This window comes from Papio anubis, chromosome 5 (genome assembly GCF_008728515.1).
Source record: "Papio anubis isolate 15944 chromosome 5, Panubis1.0, whole genome shotgun sequence".
NCBI classification, from domain to species: Eukaryota; Metazoa; Chordata; class Mammalia; order Primates; family Cercopithecidae; genus Papio; species Papio anubis.
The window spans coordinates 152,895,647-152,914,662 of NC_044980.1; the positions used below are offsets into that span (position 1 = coordinate 152,895,647).

General features: G+C 48.5%; 1 protein-coding gene and 1 pseudogene across 2 annotated transcripts in view; one reads left to right on the plus strand and one right to left on the minus strand.

The window, feature by feature from the left end:
- The window catches only part of CCNJL (cyclin J like), a 62,111-nt gene that overhangs the window by 4,790 nt on the left and 38,305 nt on the right, over nucleotides 1-19,016 (minus strand). For both annotated transcript variants that reach the window (XM_009209504.4, XM_003900458.4), the window contains exon 4: nucleotides 3,247-3,549. In XM_009209504.4, the coding sequence (XP_009207768.1) occupies nucleotides 3,247-3,549 (303 nt within the window). The remainder of the gene's footprint in view (nucleotides 1-3,246; nucleotides 3,550-19,016) is intronic.
- On the plus strand, nucleotides 2,061-2,394 carry LOC100998848 (annotated as a pseudogene).

Here is a 19,016-nt window from a genome sequence, read left to right on the forward strand (position 1 = left end):
GGTTATTATGAGAGAATGACACACTATTTCAAAGGCTTCTGTTTTGGGGTATGACTAAAAGCTACTTATTAATTGTAACAATGCCTGGCCCATAGTAGGCACTCAGTGAAAATCTAGTGAATGAATGGTTGTAAGACTTTGATATTTATAACTAAAATTGGCACTTAGGTTGACTGAGGAATCTTAATGTCCAACTAAGATATCTGGTCACAAGGCAAAGCTGGTACTAAATATGTGCAAAGACAAACAGTTGAAATTTCTACAGTTTTCTTGAATACCACTGGATTTTCAGTTTATTACTATGTTATCTTAAATTGTTCATGATTTCTGCTTGGAGCAGTGGCTCACACCTGTAATCCCAGCACTTTGGGAGGCCAAGGCAGGCAGATAACAAGGTCAGGAGTTTGAGACCAGACTGGCCAACATGGTGAAACCCCGTCTCTACTAAAGATACAAAAAATTAGCCAGGCATGGTGGCGGGCGCCTGTAATCCCAGCTACTTGGGAGGCTGAGGCAGGAGAATGGCTTGAACCTGGGAGGCGGAGGTTGCAGTGAGCTGAGATCGTGTCATTGCACTCCAGGCTGGGTGATAGGGCACAACTTCATCTCAAAAAAAAAATTTTTTTTTCATGATTTTCAATTACTTCCACTTTTGCCTTTTAAAGATCAGTTCATAGGGCAGCTAAACAACAACAACAAATTTAAAAAATAAGGTTATCAGTCAGGGTGGTAATACGGTGATAGAAACAATCATTCAGTCAGACTCCCCAGGTTCAAATCCTAGCAATGAGCAGGGCATGGTAGCTCTCGCCTGTAATCCCAGGAGTTTGAGACCAGCCTGAGCAACATGGTGAGATCCTGCCTCTAAAAAAATTTTAAAAATCGGCTGGGCACGGTGGTTCACACCTGTAATCCCAGCACTTTGGGAGGCCGAGGCGGACAGATCACGAGGTCAGGAGATCAAGATCATCCTGGCTAACACGGTGAAACCCCGACTCTACTAAAAATACAAAAAATTACCTGGGTGTGGTGGCACGTGCCTGTAATCCCAGCTACTCGGAAGGCTGAAGCAGGAGAATCGCTTGAACCTGGGAGGCAGAGGTTGCAGTGAGCCAAAATTGTGCCACTGCACTCCAGCCTGGGCGATGGAGCAAGACTCCGCCTCCAAAAAGAAAAAAAAAAATTAAAAAATCCTAGCAATAACCTTGGGTAAGTTACAGCATCAGTTTTCTCTTTTGTAAAATATGATTAATGGAGGTGATTTTGGTGTGGGGTTGCTGTGACGTTCAAATGAGATAATGTGTGCAAAGCACTGAAGCAAGACACCTGGCATGCAGTAAATGCTCAGTTAATGCTTGGGATCACAATCACTGATTTTTTTTTTTTTTTGAGACATTTCGCTCTGTTGCCCAGGCTGCAGTGCAGTGGTGGGATCTCAGCTCACTGCAAGCTCCGCCTCCCAGGTTCATGCCATTCTCCTGCCTCAGCCTCCTGAGTAGCTGGGACTACAGGTGCCTGCCACCACGCCTGGCTAGTTTTTTGTATTTTTTTAGTAGAGACAGGGTTTCACCGTGTTAGCCAGGATGGTCTCGATCTCCTGACCTCATGATACGCCCGTCTTGGCCTCCCAAAGTGCTGGGATTACAGGCTTGAGATTTTTTCTTTTTTAGATGGAGTCTTGTTCTTGTCGCCCAGGCTGGAGTTCAATGGCACAATCTCGGCTCACTGCAACCTCCACCTCCCGGGTTCAAGCAATTCTCCTGCCTCAGCCTCCCAAGTAGCTGGGACTATAGGCGCCCACCACCATGCCTGGCTAATTTTTGTATTTTAGTAGAGATGGGGTTTCACTATGTTGGCCAGGCTGGTCTTGAACTCCTGACCTCAGGTGATCTGCTTGCCTCAGCCTCCCAAATTGCTGGAATTATAGGCGTGAGCCACCGTGCCCAGTCCAATCATTGATCTGGATACTCATGCCCATTTTAGTTTGTGGTAGGTTATGGGATGGTTGTATCAGCAGTATTTTTTTTTTTTTTTTTTAAGACGGAGTCTCACTGGTCAAAATGGCTGGCATGAAGGCTGTTGCAGCATCAGGTAAGTGGCTGGATGGTATTCGAAAATGGTATTACAATGCCGCAGGATTCAATAAACTGGGGTTAACGAGAGATGACACAATATACGAGAATGAAGATTTAAAGAAGCCATAAGAAGGCTTCCTGAGAACGTTATAATGACAGGATGTTTCACATGTAGAGAGCACTGGACCTGACCATGAAGCATCAGATCTTGCCTAAAGAGCAGTGAACCAAATATGAAGAGAAAAATTTCTACCTTGAACTGTATCTGAAAGAGGTTACTTGGGAAAGAAAAGAAAGAGAAGAATGGGTAAAGAGGTAATCATGTAATTGAAGTCTGTGGATGCAGCTCTTACGAAGATGGTTAAACTTGAAACAATCTTAAGAATTATTTGGTCTACAGATATTTTACTTCAAATAAATGTCTATTGTAAAAAACAAACAAAAAGATGCAGTCTCGCTCTGTCGCCAGGCTGGAGTACAGTGGCGCGATCTCCGCTCACTGCAATCTCCGCCTCCTGAGTTCAAGCAATTCCCCTGCCTCAGCCTCCCAAATAGCTGGGAATACAGGCACGCACCACCACACCTGGTTAATTTTTTGTATTTTAGTAGAGATGGAGTTTCCCCACATTGGCCAGGATGGTCTCGATCTCCTGACCTCGTGATCCGCCTGCCTCGGCCTCCCATTACAGGAGTGAGCTACCGCACCTGGCTGTATCAGCAGTGTTTTTGACCCAGTTAACATCTAGATTCTAAAACACTGGGAAGAGCGAGTTTCAAGTAAGTTTCAAGTAACAGGGTAACTTTTATTGCTACATACTATCTACATGATGGCAGTATTTGAGAATAACCGATCTGCAAAATCTGTGCTATGTAATTCATTTGCAATGTTCCCGGTTACTGTAAGAAAAATTACCAGGTGATCTGTAAGTTTCTAGATTTCCAGCTGCCTGTACATAAGTTGCTATTTCTCTTTTACGTGTTACTGGTAACACACTGGGCTAATCCTTGCCCTTTCTTTGCTTATCGCCTGCAAAGTAAGAGTGATCTGGGTGCACAGGCCCCAGTGAGAAGGCCTGATCTGGATGGACATGCGTTTGAGAGCCGCCTGACCTTGACCCCTGGGTGGGTGGGGAAAGGGTGGGAGGTCCTGCCATTGGGTCCCAGCTGTCACCTTGCAGGGTGACCTCTAGGAAGTAATGGGCATACTCCTTGAGGCACTCTTTGGTCTTGCGGGGGCAGGTGGTGGGCCAGGTGTGGCAGTGGTGGTCCTTCTGGCTGACGGAGGCCAAGAGGTAGTAGTCCAGGAAGTGGGCAGGCGTGGGCAGGCAGAGGTTCCAGCTGAAGGCCTCCAGGAGCAGCAGCTCTGTGCCGAGCAGCTCCTTCTTGGTGAGGGTGAAGTTCTGGCTGCTCAGGATCCTCGTGCTGTTTATTTGCTCCAACTTGGGGACATGGTCTTCCCGATCCTCGAACTTACCTGTGGGGGAGCAGGGGAAGCAGGGGTTACTGGAAGACATTTACCTGCACCCAGAAAGCTAACGGCCCACCTTACAGTGCCTGGACAGTGCTGGCAAAGAAGACAGAAAGCAGACAGGCCGGAATGAGGAGGAATAAGAGCACTCATTCCAGATCTGTCAAACCTAGGCTTGAATGTGCAAGCCATCACTTCCCACTGGGGGATCACGGCTAGGTGTCTCAGCCTCTCTGTGACTCAGCTTCCTCATCTGTAAGATGCAACCTATACTTCCTAAGGCTTCTGTTAGAGTCAATGGGAAAATGCACACCAAATGCTCAGACCAGCCTCTGGAACACAGAAAGCAGGTGACAGCGGTCGGCAGCAGCTGAGGGCTGGGGAATAAGGTGCTCTCTCTGCTCTCCATCTGGCCCTAACCAATCCAACCTCCTGGCTAGAGTCAGCGTGGCTGCACAAACCCGGCCCTGCCCCTCCACGGGTAGAAAAGCTCTCCAATGGCTTCCCGCTATCCTTGCTGTTGAATTCGAACTGTGTAAACGGGGTCTTAGTTTGGGTTCCCTCTGGTTTCCAGGTCTCGGAAGGTGAGCCCAGGAGAGCTCGGTAGGTGGGGGAAGAGAACAGGAGAGGGAAGAAAGCCCAAAAGGACACAAGGGAGTCACCACTGTGGACAATCCGAGCTTAATCCTACTGAGGAATTCTGAGAAACAGCCTAAGACAGGCCTCAGGTTATCCCACCCACGGGTTAAAGAGCAGAGGCATTTACATAGCAACCCCTGGCAGTCATCAGTTATGGATGCTCTGAGGGGACAATGTGGGGTCCTTGTGCCCTGACGGTCGAGTCAGGGGCTGGTGAGGGGCATGACGGCTTCCACTGTGTGAGGCTCTGGAGTGTGGGCCTCTCCAGCCTCAATGTTCCTCACTCTGGGGAAACCACGCCACAGGTGGCCGTGGATCCCGTCCCTGGCAGTTCTTGCCTATAAGCCTTCATTGACACAGCCCCCCGGGCCCGGAGCACCCTTCCCCATCTCCTCCTCACTCAGCCAACCCTGACATGTCCTTCACCTCGAGTCCCCGCCTCTCAGAAGTCATCCTCCACACCAGCCCCCTATACTGTACGACTCCCACATCAGGTGGTGAGGCCTTCAAGGGCCTGGCCTTGGTCTGATCACCCGTGACCCAAAGCCAGCCTCATGGGGTGTGGAGCTGCCACTAAGCAAATGCCAAAAGAGGCAGTGGGGCGACCCAGCTGACCTCAAAGCACACCTCAGTGCTCACGAAGGGAACAGCAAACAACACAGCACGCACCTGCTCCCAGCTGCAGGCGCCTGTGACCCAGTTCCCATCTCTCATGCTGCTTAGGGGAGATAAGGAAGGAACCACCACAGCAGATACAACACACTCCTGAGGATGGCTCAAAAGACGTCACCGCAGAATCAATCAACCGTGTCTCGGCAGACCAGGGTTGCTCCCTTCTCGGCAAACCTTGCAGCAGCCCACTCAGTGGGTAACGATGACCTGACACAAAGCTCTGGTCTTTGATGCAGAGGAGTGGAAATGTATAAGACAATGAAGGGCAGAGGCACTACCAGCCCCGCACCATGCAGTTTACAGCAAGCCCACATTCCATCTGGAGCCCAGTCGCTCAGCCTGCAATGGTGCTGTGTCCGAAGTACACACTTTCTTGTCTTGCACACAAGAGCTACTCAGGCAGGCCAATGCGAGGTCAAAGCTGCCCAAAGAGGAAGAGCCTCCTGCATGGCTGGAAATCCCAGGGTTGAGGCTCTGGCCGACTGGCTCCATTGGCTTCAGCAGCGCTGCCCGTCCCCACCCCCCAACACTCCCTCTCCAAGCACAGGATCCAGCCACGTGGGACTCCGACCCCTCCCCGACCCCTCCCCGGGCTGGGAATGCTCTTCCCCTCACCTCCCTTATCTGTGTCCTCCAGAGCTCAGTTTAGAGACCTCCAGGTATTAAAGGGACTTCTACACTCAGATTACTTGCTTAACATCCAAGTATTAATATTAATGGCTGGCATCTGACTCTAAGCCTCGTAAGAATGGGAACTGAGTCCAAACCATTTGCTGCTGTGCCGGCAGTTCTCAGCAGATGCCTGGCACATAGTAGGTACCCAATAAATATTTGTTAAATGAATGAACAGTCCTCTCAGGAAAGAGATATTTTAGGCCATTTGAATTTTTCTCTGATGATCTTGTATTTCCCAGTTTTTTTCTCCAATGATCATGTACTCTTTGTGCAGTTTTTAAAAGGAAGAATTTTATTTATTTATTTTTTCCAACAGCTTCCCTGAATCTTGTGCTGAGCCAGCCTTGGTTGCATGCACTCAATAGAAACGAGCTCTCTTTCCCTCCCCAGAGCAGGAGGTGGCGAGGTGCAGGTGCACTGTACTGGGGTGGCACTAAGACCCTTGCACAGCACTGCTGGCAGCCAGCAATCTCTCAGAACTGGCAGATGTGCTCAATCAGATTAGTTTCCTCCTCCCCTCCCCGCTTTTCAAACCTTTCAGAGCTCTGCTACCAGGCCCAGGAGGATTATCCTCCAATGGAAGGCACCAAGGATTACTGCGGAATCTGATTTCACCGGCTCCCTCTGCTTCCTGGGGACGCACCACACGGCAGGCCACAGCCAGGCAGAGCTGGGTCTGAATCCTCAGGATTTTGCTCTGGACCTACAAGCACTAAACTCCACAGGCTGTTTATTTGCTTATGATGTAGGACCACGTCCCACGTGAAGACAAAATGGTGCTGCAGAACGGAAAGTGCTTCACAAGCCCCCGGTACACAGAATGGGCTGTGCTTCCAGCTGGCCACGCACTGGCTCCTGGCAGGAACCTTCTAGGTAGGTTCTTTACGATCCTCAGAGGCTCAGAGAAGAAGCTGATGGGAGAACTCAGCTTTTACACCCAGAAGCAGACTTCAGAGCCCCTGCTTTAACTGCTGGCCAGGCCAAGCCCAGGTGAGCGACTATCCCCCAGCACAACACATTTCGCAGCCAGAAAAGATTTTATGAGTTTCCTGATGCTGCACGTGCCTGGCAGACATTTCCTCCCCTCCTCCCAGGACTGTGAGTGGGGCTGGCCCGTTGTCCCCAGCACTGCCACCGCCAAGCACTGTTACTCAGCTGCTTTCTCCTTATCAACAAACTGCACAGGCAACAGATGCCTAGAAGACTTTACGCGAGTCCCCTGGGAGAGGCTGGGAACAGAATTCTGAGTCTGTCTAAGCCAGACAATAGCCACGGATTCTCCGACTCCTTTGATGCACTTTTGATTTTGAAATTTTTCAAATCAGAGAAAAGACGAAAGAGAACAATGAACACATAAGACCCTTCACCAGACTCTGCCCTTGCTGACCCTGATCCGTGTGTGCTCTGTCTAGGTGTATTCTGTCTGTAAATACTGGTTTTGTTGGACCATTTCTAGTCAAGTTGCAGACATGACATGCTAACCGCCGAACACTTCAGCATCTGTTCCTGAGGTCATTTTCCTACAAATCGTAATGCTTATTAGCATTTCTAAGACATGAACATTAATGCAATCACATTTTCTAACATTCAGTCCACATCTGACTTTCTCCAGGGGTCCTAAAAATGCCTTTTATAACCTTTGTTTTGTGTTTTTGGATCCAGAATCCAAACTAGGTTCACACACGGAGTCTATTATCACTGAAGTCCCCTTGTTTCGTTTGTTTTTCATGACACCGACTCTGGGAGAATCTAGGCCAGTTGTCTTGTAAAATGCTCCACATTCTGGATCTGTCTGATTGTTTCCTCACAATTAGATGCAGGTCAAACAGTACAGGCAAGAAAATGACAGAGACTGTTCTGTCCTCACCCACTGGACACAGCTGGAGTCCTAGGCAACGTCACTTTGTACCAGCCTACGTTAGATCACTTGATTAAGGTGGTGACACAAGACCGCTCCAGTTCAAGGTACCAGCTTCCCTGGGAAATTAATAAGTAATCTGTGAGGGGACACTTTGTGAATATCCTGTTTCTCAACAACCTTTAGCTCAATGGCTTTACATCCATGGATGATCCTTTTCTGAATAAATTATTATACTGGGGGTTGGGGGTTGAAAAGGAAGTTTTAAAAATCCTATCATTCCATCTACATTTTTCTTTTTTGATGTTCACATTGTCCTAAATTGGAACAGCAGGAGCCCTATCAACCTCTTTCTTTTTTTGAGACAGGGTCTCACTCCTGTCGCACAGGCTGGAGTGCAAGTGGCTCAATCTTGGCTCACCGTATCTTCAACTTCCTAGACTCAGGTGACCCTCCCACCTCAGCCTCCCGAGTAGCTAGGTTTACAGGCACACGCCACCACGCCTGGCCAATTTTTGTATTTTTAGTAGAGCCCGGACTGGTCGAATTCCTGGGCTCAAGTGATCTGCCCGCCCCGGCCTCCCAAAGTGTTGGGATTACAGGCATTAGCCACTGCGCCTGGTCACTGTCAACATACTTAAAAGATTAAAAAGCATTCTAAACCTACAGAAGCACTTCCTCTGGCTCTCGGAGGCCAGGCAGATGCACGTGTACCCTTAGTGTTGATGGTGCTGGTGGTGCCTGTAAGTGATGCCTCTTATGTGCCTTCCTTTCTGCACCTGGCTGGCTGATTCCTGACACCACTTCCTGAGGCTGGCACACAGAGCTCCTGGGCAATTCGTGGCAGGTGAGGATGACTATGCGTCCATCCATGTGGCCTACATGCTTAACCACAGATGAGGCCGTGGTGGCAAGATGCTATGGATCTAGCTTACAGACTGGTTTTTTTTTTTTTCTGAATTAGAAAAAACTTGTGAGAACACATAATATACAGTTTACCATTTTTCACTGTACAGTTCAGTGGCATTATACGGACATTCACAATGATGAGCAGCCATCGCCACCATCCCTCTCCAGAAAGTTTTTCATCTTGCTGAAACTCTGTCCCCATTAAACAATCATTCCTAGGTCCCCCCCTCCCAAGTCCTTGGCAACCACATTCTACTTTCTTTCTCTATGAAGGTGACCACTCTGAAGACTGGCTTATCTTCCACCTACTGTCCTGGCAATCAAGCCTCAAGGTAGACCAAACCGGATTCCTGACTTTTCTGAATTAGGGCCAAGATGAGCAATATTTTTAATTGCTTAAAAAGTCATTTTATTGGCCGGGTGCGGTGGCTCAAGCCTGTAATCCCAGCACTTTGGGAGGCCGAGACGGGTGGATCACGAGGTCAGGAGATCGAGACCATCCTGGCTAACACGGTGAAACCCCGTCTCTACTAAAAAATACAAAAAACTAGCTGGACGAGGTGGCGGGCGCCTATAGTCCCAGCTACTGGGGAGGCTGAAGCAGGAGAATGGCGTGAACCCGGGAGGCAGAGCTTGCAGTGAGCTGAGATTCGGCCACTGCACTCCAGCCTGGGCGACAGAGTAAGACACCATCTCAAAAAAAAAAAAAAGCCATTTTATTTTAGAAAATTTTAAATATACATAAAGAGACAGAGAAACGTTATTATAATGAAGTCCTTTGAATGTTATTACCCAGTTCCAACAATCATTAACATTTACACTGCCTTTAAAAAAAAACCGAAAACTTAAACAAAAAGGTAACCAGCACAGAACAAGATTCTGTAAAAATTCAGCATTGCCTCATTCCTGTGGCCCAGCCCCGAGTGTGGCCCACCCCCAACTAGACAGACTGTGTTCTGCACTGTGCCCCATGAATCCCCCCAAAAGTCCTTCACGCCTCGGAAGATGCCTACTGACAGACCCATTCAGGGCTACCTGGTGCACTGCACATTCAGGTGCTTAACCCAGGCTCAGAGATGAGGCCAAAGTTTCCTGGCTAAAGAGAAACAGGTTTTAAAGCCACAGCTGGCTACTTTTCTTCCCTAAAGAAATGCAATGCCAGCCAGGCATGGTGGCTCACACCTATAATCCCAGCACTTTGGGAGGCCAAAGTGGGTGGATCACAAGGTCAGAATTTCAAGACCAGCCTGTCCAATACAGTGAAACCCCGTCTCTACTAAAAAAATAAAAAAATTACCCAGGTGTGGTGGCATGTGTCCCAGCTACTCGGGAGGCTGAGGCAGAATCGCTTGAACCTGGGCGGCAAAGGTTGCAGTGAGCCAAGACCGCGCCACTGCACTCCAGCCTGGGCAACAGAGTGAGACTCCATCTCGAGAGAGAGAGAGAGAGAGAGAGAAGAGAAAAGAAAGAAAATAAAAAAGAAAAGAAAAGAAAAGAAACGCCATGCCCCAGCCTGGCCAACATGGTGAAACACTGTCTCTACTAAAATACAAAAATCAGCTGGGTGTGGTGGTGCATGCCTGTAATCCCAGCTACTCAGGAGGCTGAGGCAGAACTGCCTGAACCCCAGAGGCGGAGGTTGCCGTGAGCCAAGATCGCACCACTGCATTCTAGCCTGGGTGACAGAGCGAGACTGTCTGGTGGGGCGGGGCGGGGGGAAAGAAATGCAATGCCTTTAAAAACAGGCAAAGTTATTCCTCCACAAGAATGGCCGCTCTCCTATTAAAAAATCTCTTCCTCATTTTATCCCAGAACGAGAACTATAATTTTATCAGAAGTTGAGACCCCATAGCTATCCCACGCCCCTCCAGCAGCCGCCAGCCTACCCTGCAGGTGCTGGTGATAAAGGAAAGATGGGGCTGACGGCTCAGAGGGATCAAGAACCGCCCAGTGGTGTCCAGGCCTTGCCTTTTCCCAGGTGGGGCCTGACATCTATCTTCCCAGGTGCCTGTGGGGAGTGCTATGCAGTCAGGTGGCAAGGACAGAAGAGGAAAGAGAAAGTTCTGGCTGAAAGGGCTTTTTCCCAGCTTTGCAGCCTTTGCTGGCAAGGGAGCATCCCGGGAGTGGAAGCCCAGGCAGGGCCAGGCTCAATAGAGACCTTTCTGATGCTAATGCTTTTCCCCCTCAGATTCTTCCTTCCTGGAGGGGAGAAAAGTAGCCCCAGAAAAGGGAGAACTTCTACCAGCTTTATTTATGGCCTTGGAGCCGGTGTGATGAGGGACAGCCAGGATTCTGGGGGAAGTCCCCACCAGAAACAGGCAGGAATGTCCTGGGGCAGGGGCAGGGCAGGGGCTCAAGTGCCAGTTTCCCATCCTCACTCCTGGTATCATTTGTGTGATCTTGGGCAATCACCTGGAAACCCACACCTCACAGGGCACTAGGGAGGGCACAAGAAGCGTCCCAGGTAACAGGATGGGCATGTGGGAGGTGCTCTATAAATGGTAGCAGCTGCTGTATTATTTATTGAACATGGTATTCTTTGCACTCCAGACCCCGGATCTTCTCAAGTCCTGTTAGCTAAACATATTTTCTTACAGGTTCTGAAAGGAGCTGAAAAAAGCCCAACAAAAGGCTCCCCTACCCTTACCCAACTCCACAGTCCAGGCTGTGCTGGAATGCATGGAGTCGACTAGAGTCATTACAGCTTCCTTTCTCCAGGACTGTAACCTTGAACTCTGACCTCCTGCTGGTGATTTCCAGGCTCACAGTCAGGGAGGAAGAAAGGGGAGTGAGTGTTGCATCCAAGGCCTTTCCCAGATGTTCCCCCTCCCCAGGGTGGGACTTTTCTCAGGTCAACCAGTTGGGTAGCAAGAGGCAGAGAATCCACTGGGTAGCAAGAGGCAGAGAATCCACACACCAGGATGTGATCTCTGGGAGGGCGGAGAGCTTCGTTTGGCACTTGGTTCGCTGCTGCATCCCAGGCCCGACACACAGCAGGCATCAAATGTGCTGGCAGCCCCTGGACCACACCTCTATTTACTGTAGGGCTGGGTGGGCTACGGGGTCCCTGAACTGTTCTTGCTATGCCCTTAACAGATGCTCTCAGTTGATTCTGGCAACAACCCTGGGAGGTTGGGGGTGTTTCCCACATGGAAACAGAAGCTCAGAAAGGTCGAGTTACCTAAATCTCCCAGCTGGTAAAGGACAAAGCAGCATTTAAAAGTCTGTCTGTCTGCTCCATGAGGGTAGGGACCAAATCTGTCTTGTAGAATACCACAGATCCTGTTCACCTAGCACAGCCTCTAGCATAAAATTAATAACAAATAGCTTTTGTGTATTTTAAAAAATGAATGAATAAATGATTCCAAAGTCCCGAGGTTTCTACATTATAGGCAGGAAATCTTATATACAGTCACATATGCAATCCTACAAGCTCCATAATGAGTGTATCTATCTAGGTGGAGGAACTCCTATGGATGTGGGTGTCACGCTAGTTTCAGCTTCACCCCATCTAACCCTGTTCTCCACAAATACTCTTAACTTTTAAGATTTTAAAAAAATTGTTTACTTGTTGAAGAGATAGCGTCTCACTATGTTGCCCAGGCTGGTCTTGAACTCCTGGGCTCCAGCGATCCTCCTACTTGAGCTTCCCAAAGTGCTGGGATTACAGGCATGCACCACGACGTCTGGCCCTTCCACAAATCCTCTTGACTTCAATCTCCCCTTTGCTTATGCTACTTAGAAATTTAATTCCAGAGACTTTCCACTAAAGAGCTATATGATCAACAGGACTTACTGTTTTCTTCTAATGATAGCATTTAAGTCAAAGGAGTGGCTCTCTCTTTTTTTTTTTTTTTTGAGATGGAGTCTCGCTCTGTCACCCAGGCTGGAGTACAGTGGCGCAATCTCAGCTCACTGCAAGCTCCTCCTTCCGGGTTCACGCCATTCTCCTGCCTCAGCCTCTCAAGTAGCTGGGACTACAGGCGCCCACCACCACGCCCAGCTAATTTTTTGTATTTTTAGTAGAAACGGGGTTTCACCGTGTTAGCCAGGATGATCTCGATCTCCTGACCTCGTGATCTGCCCGCCTCGGCCTCTCAAAGTGCTGGGATTACAGGCGTGAGCCACCGTGCCTGGCCAGGAGTGGCTCTCTAACAGGAAACTTTTTGTACTGTAGGTGCTCCCCAGCCTGACCTTTTTTTAAAAAACAAAAACCCTCTTTGACTTCTTGCAGTTATTGAAAGCAAGAAAGGTGCTTCCTACTCTTTGCAATAAAAGGCACTGCTCATACGCCCAGCAGACAAGTGTCTTTCCAAGAAACCAGGGGAGACAGATTTTGAGCAATTGATGGAGAGGGTGTGAAACTACTCTGAGGACGCCACGCTCTGGCAGGCTGTTTTTACTGCGTAAGGCAGTGCAGCGGGCCGGGCACACACTCTGATGACTGTCCTGAATTCTATAGAGTGGCAGCCACTTACTAGCCATATGGTCTGGGATAAGTCACAACTTCTTGGTCCTGTGCTTCCTCATCTGTGAAATGGAAAGAAGACAAGTAGGTAGAATTGTGGTGAGGGTGACACGGTGGCTTAGTGTGCTCAGAACAGGGCTTTTTATAAACTTGTGCTCAATTCGGACCCAGCACTGAAATGACAGTCACAGATACAATGACGGTGGTTTGGTTTCTGGATGAGATTTGGTGTGGGGGAGAGAGAAAGCCAGGGACAAAGCTAGAAAATCCTGCATCTGTAAGACAGTGCTTCAGTGGTGCTCAAGGAAGGGAGAAAGCTGTGGGGACCACAAGGGTTGGAGGCCAGGTAGCCTCCCCTTCCCACTCTGCTCTTAAGGACCTGCTGTAGCCGCATCCAAGATTTCTAGCGCCTTTCTGATCCTGTAGTTAGGAAACATCCCGGAGAAACAGGCCATTCCTGGGCTTCCAAGGTCCGCTGGGTAGACCTGGCGTGAAGGTGGCTCTGGGTACCCTGCCTGGCTGAGCTGCCTTCCTCCCTCAGGAAATAAAGAAAAAGCTCTCTTCCTCTCCTTCCTCTCTCAAGAGCAGGGCTGCATCTCCAGTCTCTGGCACAGAGTAGGCCTTGATAAATAATCAAGGAATGGATGGAAGGACGGGTGGATGAAAGAATGAAAGCAAGCCCATTTCTAACAGGCTGAATCAGTTCCTGGGCCCAATTTTAAAAAAACAGAGACCATGGTGAGGTTGTGGGTGGCTGTTTTCTTTAGAAGGAAATTGTGAAAATGCCTCCCAGGTCAGAGGTGGCATTCAGCCAGCTGGGTCACCCACGGGCTTCCCTTCTTGCTGGGAGGACTTCCCTGTGTCAGGAAGGAGAAACTGCTGTGATGACGTCACACTGCAGCCTCAGGCAATCCCTGGTTCCTTTGTGCTCCGCTTTACACACGACCCAAATAAGTGTCACTGACTGAAAGCAGGGCCTGCGGGGCGGGGGCCATTTGTAACGCGTATAGCTGGCATCTGGGGACGGCGTTCCACAAGTGCTTCTGTCCTCGTATGGAGGATAGGGGTTATGCAGCTCTCTCCTGCCACGAAGGTTTTGGTGTCACTGCTTTAAAGAAAGCTCACTCCTAACTAACCAGGGGCTACCTCTGGTCCAGGGGGCTGCTGTGCTGACTGTGTGGGCACTGGGGACCCTGATCCTTTGTTCTGACCCCTGCGGGGAGCAGGGAGAAGGAAGAGGAGAGACCATCTTGGGTAGCGCCCTTGAGGTTCAGAGGGGAGACGCTTCCAGATACAAGAGCTGGTCCTGAGGGCTGATGTTTCAATCGCCATCAGCACAAATGCTGCTCTGCTGGCTCAGAAGGAAGCGTGCCCAGGAGTCTCCCAGCAATCTCTCCATGTTCTGACCTGAGTCTTCCTGGCACAGCCAAGGAAGGACGTGGTCTGGCTGTACAACGAGGGCCATAGTTGTACAGTGGCTCAGAGCCACTGAGTCAACCCCAAGGTGACAACCTGGGTCCCCATTACTAGCCACATCCTAGCTGTATGCTTTTAGGGAAAATGTCCTAACTGACTGGGCCTCGGATTCTTCCTCTGATATTTGGGGAAAATACAACTACAGCCTACCTTATAGAATTGTTTTGAGGATTCAATTGGTAAATCTGTGTAAAAAATTCAGAACACTGTGTGACATATAGCCTGGGCACAGTGACTCATGCCTGTAATCCCAGCACTTTGGGAGGCCAGGGCAGGCAGATCACTTGAGGCCAGGAGTTCAAGACCAGCCTGACCAATATGTTGAAACCCTGTCTCTCCTAAAAATACAAAAATTAGCTGGGTGTGGTGGTGGACGCCTGTAGTTCCAGCTACTCGGGAGGCTAACACAGAAGAATTGTTGGAACCTGGGAGGCGGAGGTTGCAGTGAACTGAGACTGTGCCACTGCACTCCAGCCTGGGCGACAGAGTGAGACAGTGTCTCAAAAAAAAAAAAAAAAAAAAGCAGGGCCTGGTGGTGTGCAGTGCATGCGCCTGTGGTCCCAGGTACTGGGAGGTTGAGGTGCAAGGAGCTGTGATCATGCTACTGCACTCCAGCCTGAGTGACAGAGTGAGATCCTGCCTCAAAAAGATAAAAATAAACACTCAAGAAACATTAACTATCCCATCACCACTGAGGCTAGGATTTACCCTCTGCCCCCAGGTTCCGATTACAGAAAAGAGGAATGTAGTGAGATTACAAGTGATTTTTATTTTGTTATTTTTAGTTTTTCCCATCTTCTGGTTTTCTACAGGAACAAATGTTACTCTCCTGCTGATAAAAAAAACACCTTAAACTCCTCAGAAGGCAAGACCCTGCTGCTGGGAATCTAGAAGCCAGAGCTAGCAGAATAACTGTCAGAGAACGTTCCAGAACGTAGGTCTGCTCCAGTCCAAGAATATCTCAGCATGAACCTGTTGTACAAGTACCTACAAGTCGGGAGGCGTCAGACTTCCCTAGAAAAGTCCCAGAAACCCCACCATGTAGGTGACAAAGAAGAGACTTTTCCTGTCTAGACACCTCAATGCTTGTAATTAAAATTAAGATTTCAGAGGTGGAGGGAGGCAACACACACTCCTTGAAGGAAATCTCAAAAATCAAGGCAAATGCTCCGCACATAAAAATAATCTCTAATCTCAGCACCATGGGATAGAACAGGTCGACGTATCTCTTTGGAGTCTGAAACGGATTTCAAAACCAAACAAAGGTGCCCTGCCGGTGCTAGCTATCACAACCGACAAAACTGATAGGTAAATGCCTGGGTGGTGAGGGGTGGGCTGCTGTGATCAGGGGCTCCCGAACACCGCACATTCAATTAATTCGTGCAGCTTGAAATACAACCCTCACTCCCGGAAAATAAAAATAAAATTAAAATAAAAAAAGCCATGCAGAGCCCAGAAAGTTAGGCCCTGGACAAACAGGTCTGGGTGTTAAACTTGCTACGGCAAATTGAACAATTTAAGAGTTTCCGGCCCAGCCAGCTGTCTGACAGGGAGTTTACACAAAATCCCTCCCCTGAAATAGCTCTAAGCCTGCCAGTCTGCAGAGATGGGAACAGGAAATGGAAAATCACCATGTCCTCCGCTCACTGTGCTGTGACATTCGAGCCCCGTGCCCAGATTTGCTCAGCATGGCCCTCACTAATGTGACAGACCACCCTTCCCAGTTGCCTCGAGCCGCGTGGCCACCAGCCAAACGGCACTGATTAGAGATGCGCCACTGATGTCATGGCAGTCTTTCGGAAGAAAGATAAGCAATAGTCACTTTAATTGCACACATCAAATGTAAGACCTGCTCTGATTCCTGAAATGTTCAGACACTGAAAGGCTCAAGCATTTCAAATGCTCCCCACGGCAGGGAGGAAATGGAGTTTCCTCCTGGCCACTCTTGCATGAGATGTACGGAGCTATTAAATTATCTCCTGCAAGGGCGCTGCCACGTTTCCTGCAGATTTAGGTTTAATTCTATCAATACATCTCATGTTTCGTCAGAAATACACCCCTGAGGCCGGGCGCGGTGGCTGAAGCCTGTAATCCCAGCACTTTGGGAGGCCGAGACGGGCGGATCACAAGGTCAGGAGATCGAGACCATCCTGGCTAACACAGTGAAACCCCGTCTCTACTAAAAACTGCAAAAAAACTAGCCGGGCGAGTTGGCAGGCACCTGTAGTCCCAGCTACTTGGGAGGCTGAGGTAGGAGAATGGTGTAAACCCGGGAGGCGGAGCTTGCAGTGAGCTGAGATCTGGCCACTGCACTCCAGCCTGGGCGACAGAGCGAGACTCCGTCTCAAAAAAAAAAAAAAAAAAAAAAAAATAGAAATACACCCCTGAAAAAGACCACCTGGAAATATTGCCCCATTTGCAGCTGCTGCCTACATTTAGAGCCATGGAGGCATCTCAAGCATTCCCAGCTTTGGGGAGAGCTGATGTGTTTAACTTCTCCAGGCTAGGAAGCAGCATATTCGTTCATCCTTGTCGACCAAAAAGGATTAAGATTGCTCTCAAGTTTCTGAAATCTCCCATGGGGAGACCCCATCCCGCCCCCTGCCTTGTTGTCAAAGAAGTTGCTTTTCAGAAGCAACAGTTGCCAAGTACTCAAAGCAGGGGTGAGTGGGGGATGGAGGATGCAGGGGGAGTGATGCTGGTTTACTGGGAGGAAGACAGGCCTCTCCTAGAATCTCCTGAAGCCCCACTGCAAGTACCTGGCAGGCAATAGCTTTTAGTGGTATCTGCTCTAAGACATGAGGCTCAATAAGCACTAAAAGCAATCGGTCTGGAAAGGATTCCCTGTCTGTGCTTCCTGGACAGGGCAACGGAGAAATGCAGGGCAAAGGCACTCGTGGCTGGCAGCACAGAAGAAAAGCCCCAAGTGGCCACGGGTGAGGGGCCAGGATAGAGAAGAGACACTGCTTGTTCTTTTATAGTTTATTGTTTAGGTACAGAATCAGTCAAATAAATGTTTTTCTAGAAGGCAGCTGTGCTTACCACTATGCCACCGATGTCAACAGTTCCAAAGCCTCCCACAAATAAAGTTAAATTTAGGGAAAATGGATCTCATCAGCTGTTGGTTGAGTTAAAACTTCTGTAAGGCAATTTGGCACTACTTATCAAAATCTTCACCGTACCTACCTGTTGACCAAAACAATTCCACCTCTGGGAATTTATCTTACAGACAGACTCACGTAAGTTTGCAAAGATATAGGGAAAAAGCCAGTCACTGTCATATTGTGTATAGCAGTGAAAAACACAGATGGCAACCTAAATGTCCAAAAAGAGAGAAATCCTTACATAAATGACAGTGTTTATAAAACAAAGAACTTTGCAGTCAGTAAAAAGAGTGAAGTAAATCCACAAGGGCTGATGGAAAAAGAGGGGTTCCCTAACATACTATGAAGAAAGCACCTTTAGCAGTAACCCAGCTGTGGAAATATATCCAGTCAATTTTTGTTATTCTTGTCAGTTATGCGCTATAAAGCCATTGTGAACACTGAATTAGTGAATACTGAATCACTGCTCCTAGGGGAAGGTACAAGGTTAGGTTCCTGCAAGCCTCTGATCACATTTCATCAACTGATCAGCCTATAACTTTGTGTTGTGTATTTGTTTAATACATTAATTCATTAACATTGAACTCATGGCCAACAGCGTTATAACTTCTGCCTGAACAAAGCTTCTCTAACAGAGACTTTTTTCTAAAAGGCATATTACAGCCTTCTTGACCTTGGGAGCTCTAGACAGCACTTCAACCCTGTTCTTGGAGACTTGTTGACATCAAAATCACCAACAAAAAGCACAAAAATATGAAAAATGTCGCACTAAGTCCACTAAAAACACATTTGTTTACAGCGTAAGAGGTGAAGGAAGAAGGCAGAGTGCTTCTTACTGGATCTCGGCTTGGAATAAGGGTATGGGTCAATCCACGTGGGACACACAGCTCTGCGCGTGTTTGCGAAGCACCACAAAAGCGCTGCCACTGATTCCAGGTTTACAAAAGAATTTTTTTGTTTTTGTTTTTTTTTTTTGAGACAGAGTCTTGCTCTGTCATCCAGGCTGTGGTGCAGTGGCGTGATCTTGGCTCACTGCAACCTCTGCCTCCTGGGTTCACGCCATTCTCCTCCCTCAGCCTCCCGAGTAGCTGGGATTACAGGCACCCACCACCACACCCAGCTAATTTTTGTTGTATTTTAAGTAGAGATGGGGTTTCCCCATGTTGACCAGGCTGGTCTCAAACTTCTGATCTCAGGTGATCCACTCGCCTCGGCCTCCCAAAGTGCTAGGATTACAGGCGTGAGCCACCACGCCCGGCCTACAAAAGAGTTTTAGCAAGTAGGCAAATTCACAAGAACAGAATCTGTGAATAATGAGAATCAACTGTGTGTTTGTATAACCATGGAGCAATTCCAAAAAAATACACCAGATCAAAATCAGAAGACACAAGAAACTGTTTCCAGGGGTTACCTCTGGAGAGTGGGATGGGAAAAAGATTTTTACTTTATTCTTTGGATTTCACTTTACAAGTGAGTATAATAACCGTAATTTTAAAAATCTATAGTAAGGGCCTGGTCCGGTGGCTCATGCTTGTAATCCCAGCACTTTGGGAGGCCGAGGCAGGCAGATTGTTTGAGGTCAGGTGTTCAAGACTAGCCTGGCCAACATGGTGAAACCCCGTCTCTACTAAAAATTTAAAAAATGAGCCGGATGTGGTGGTATGTGCCTGTA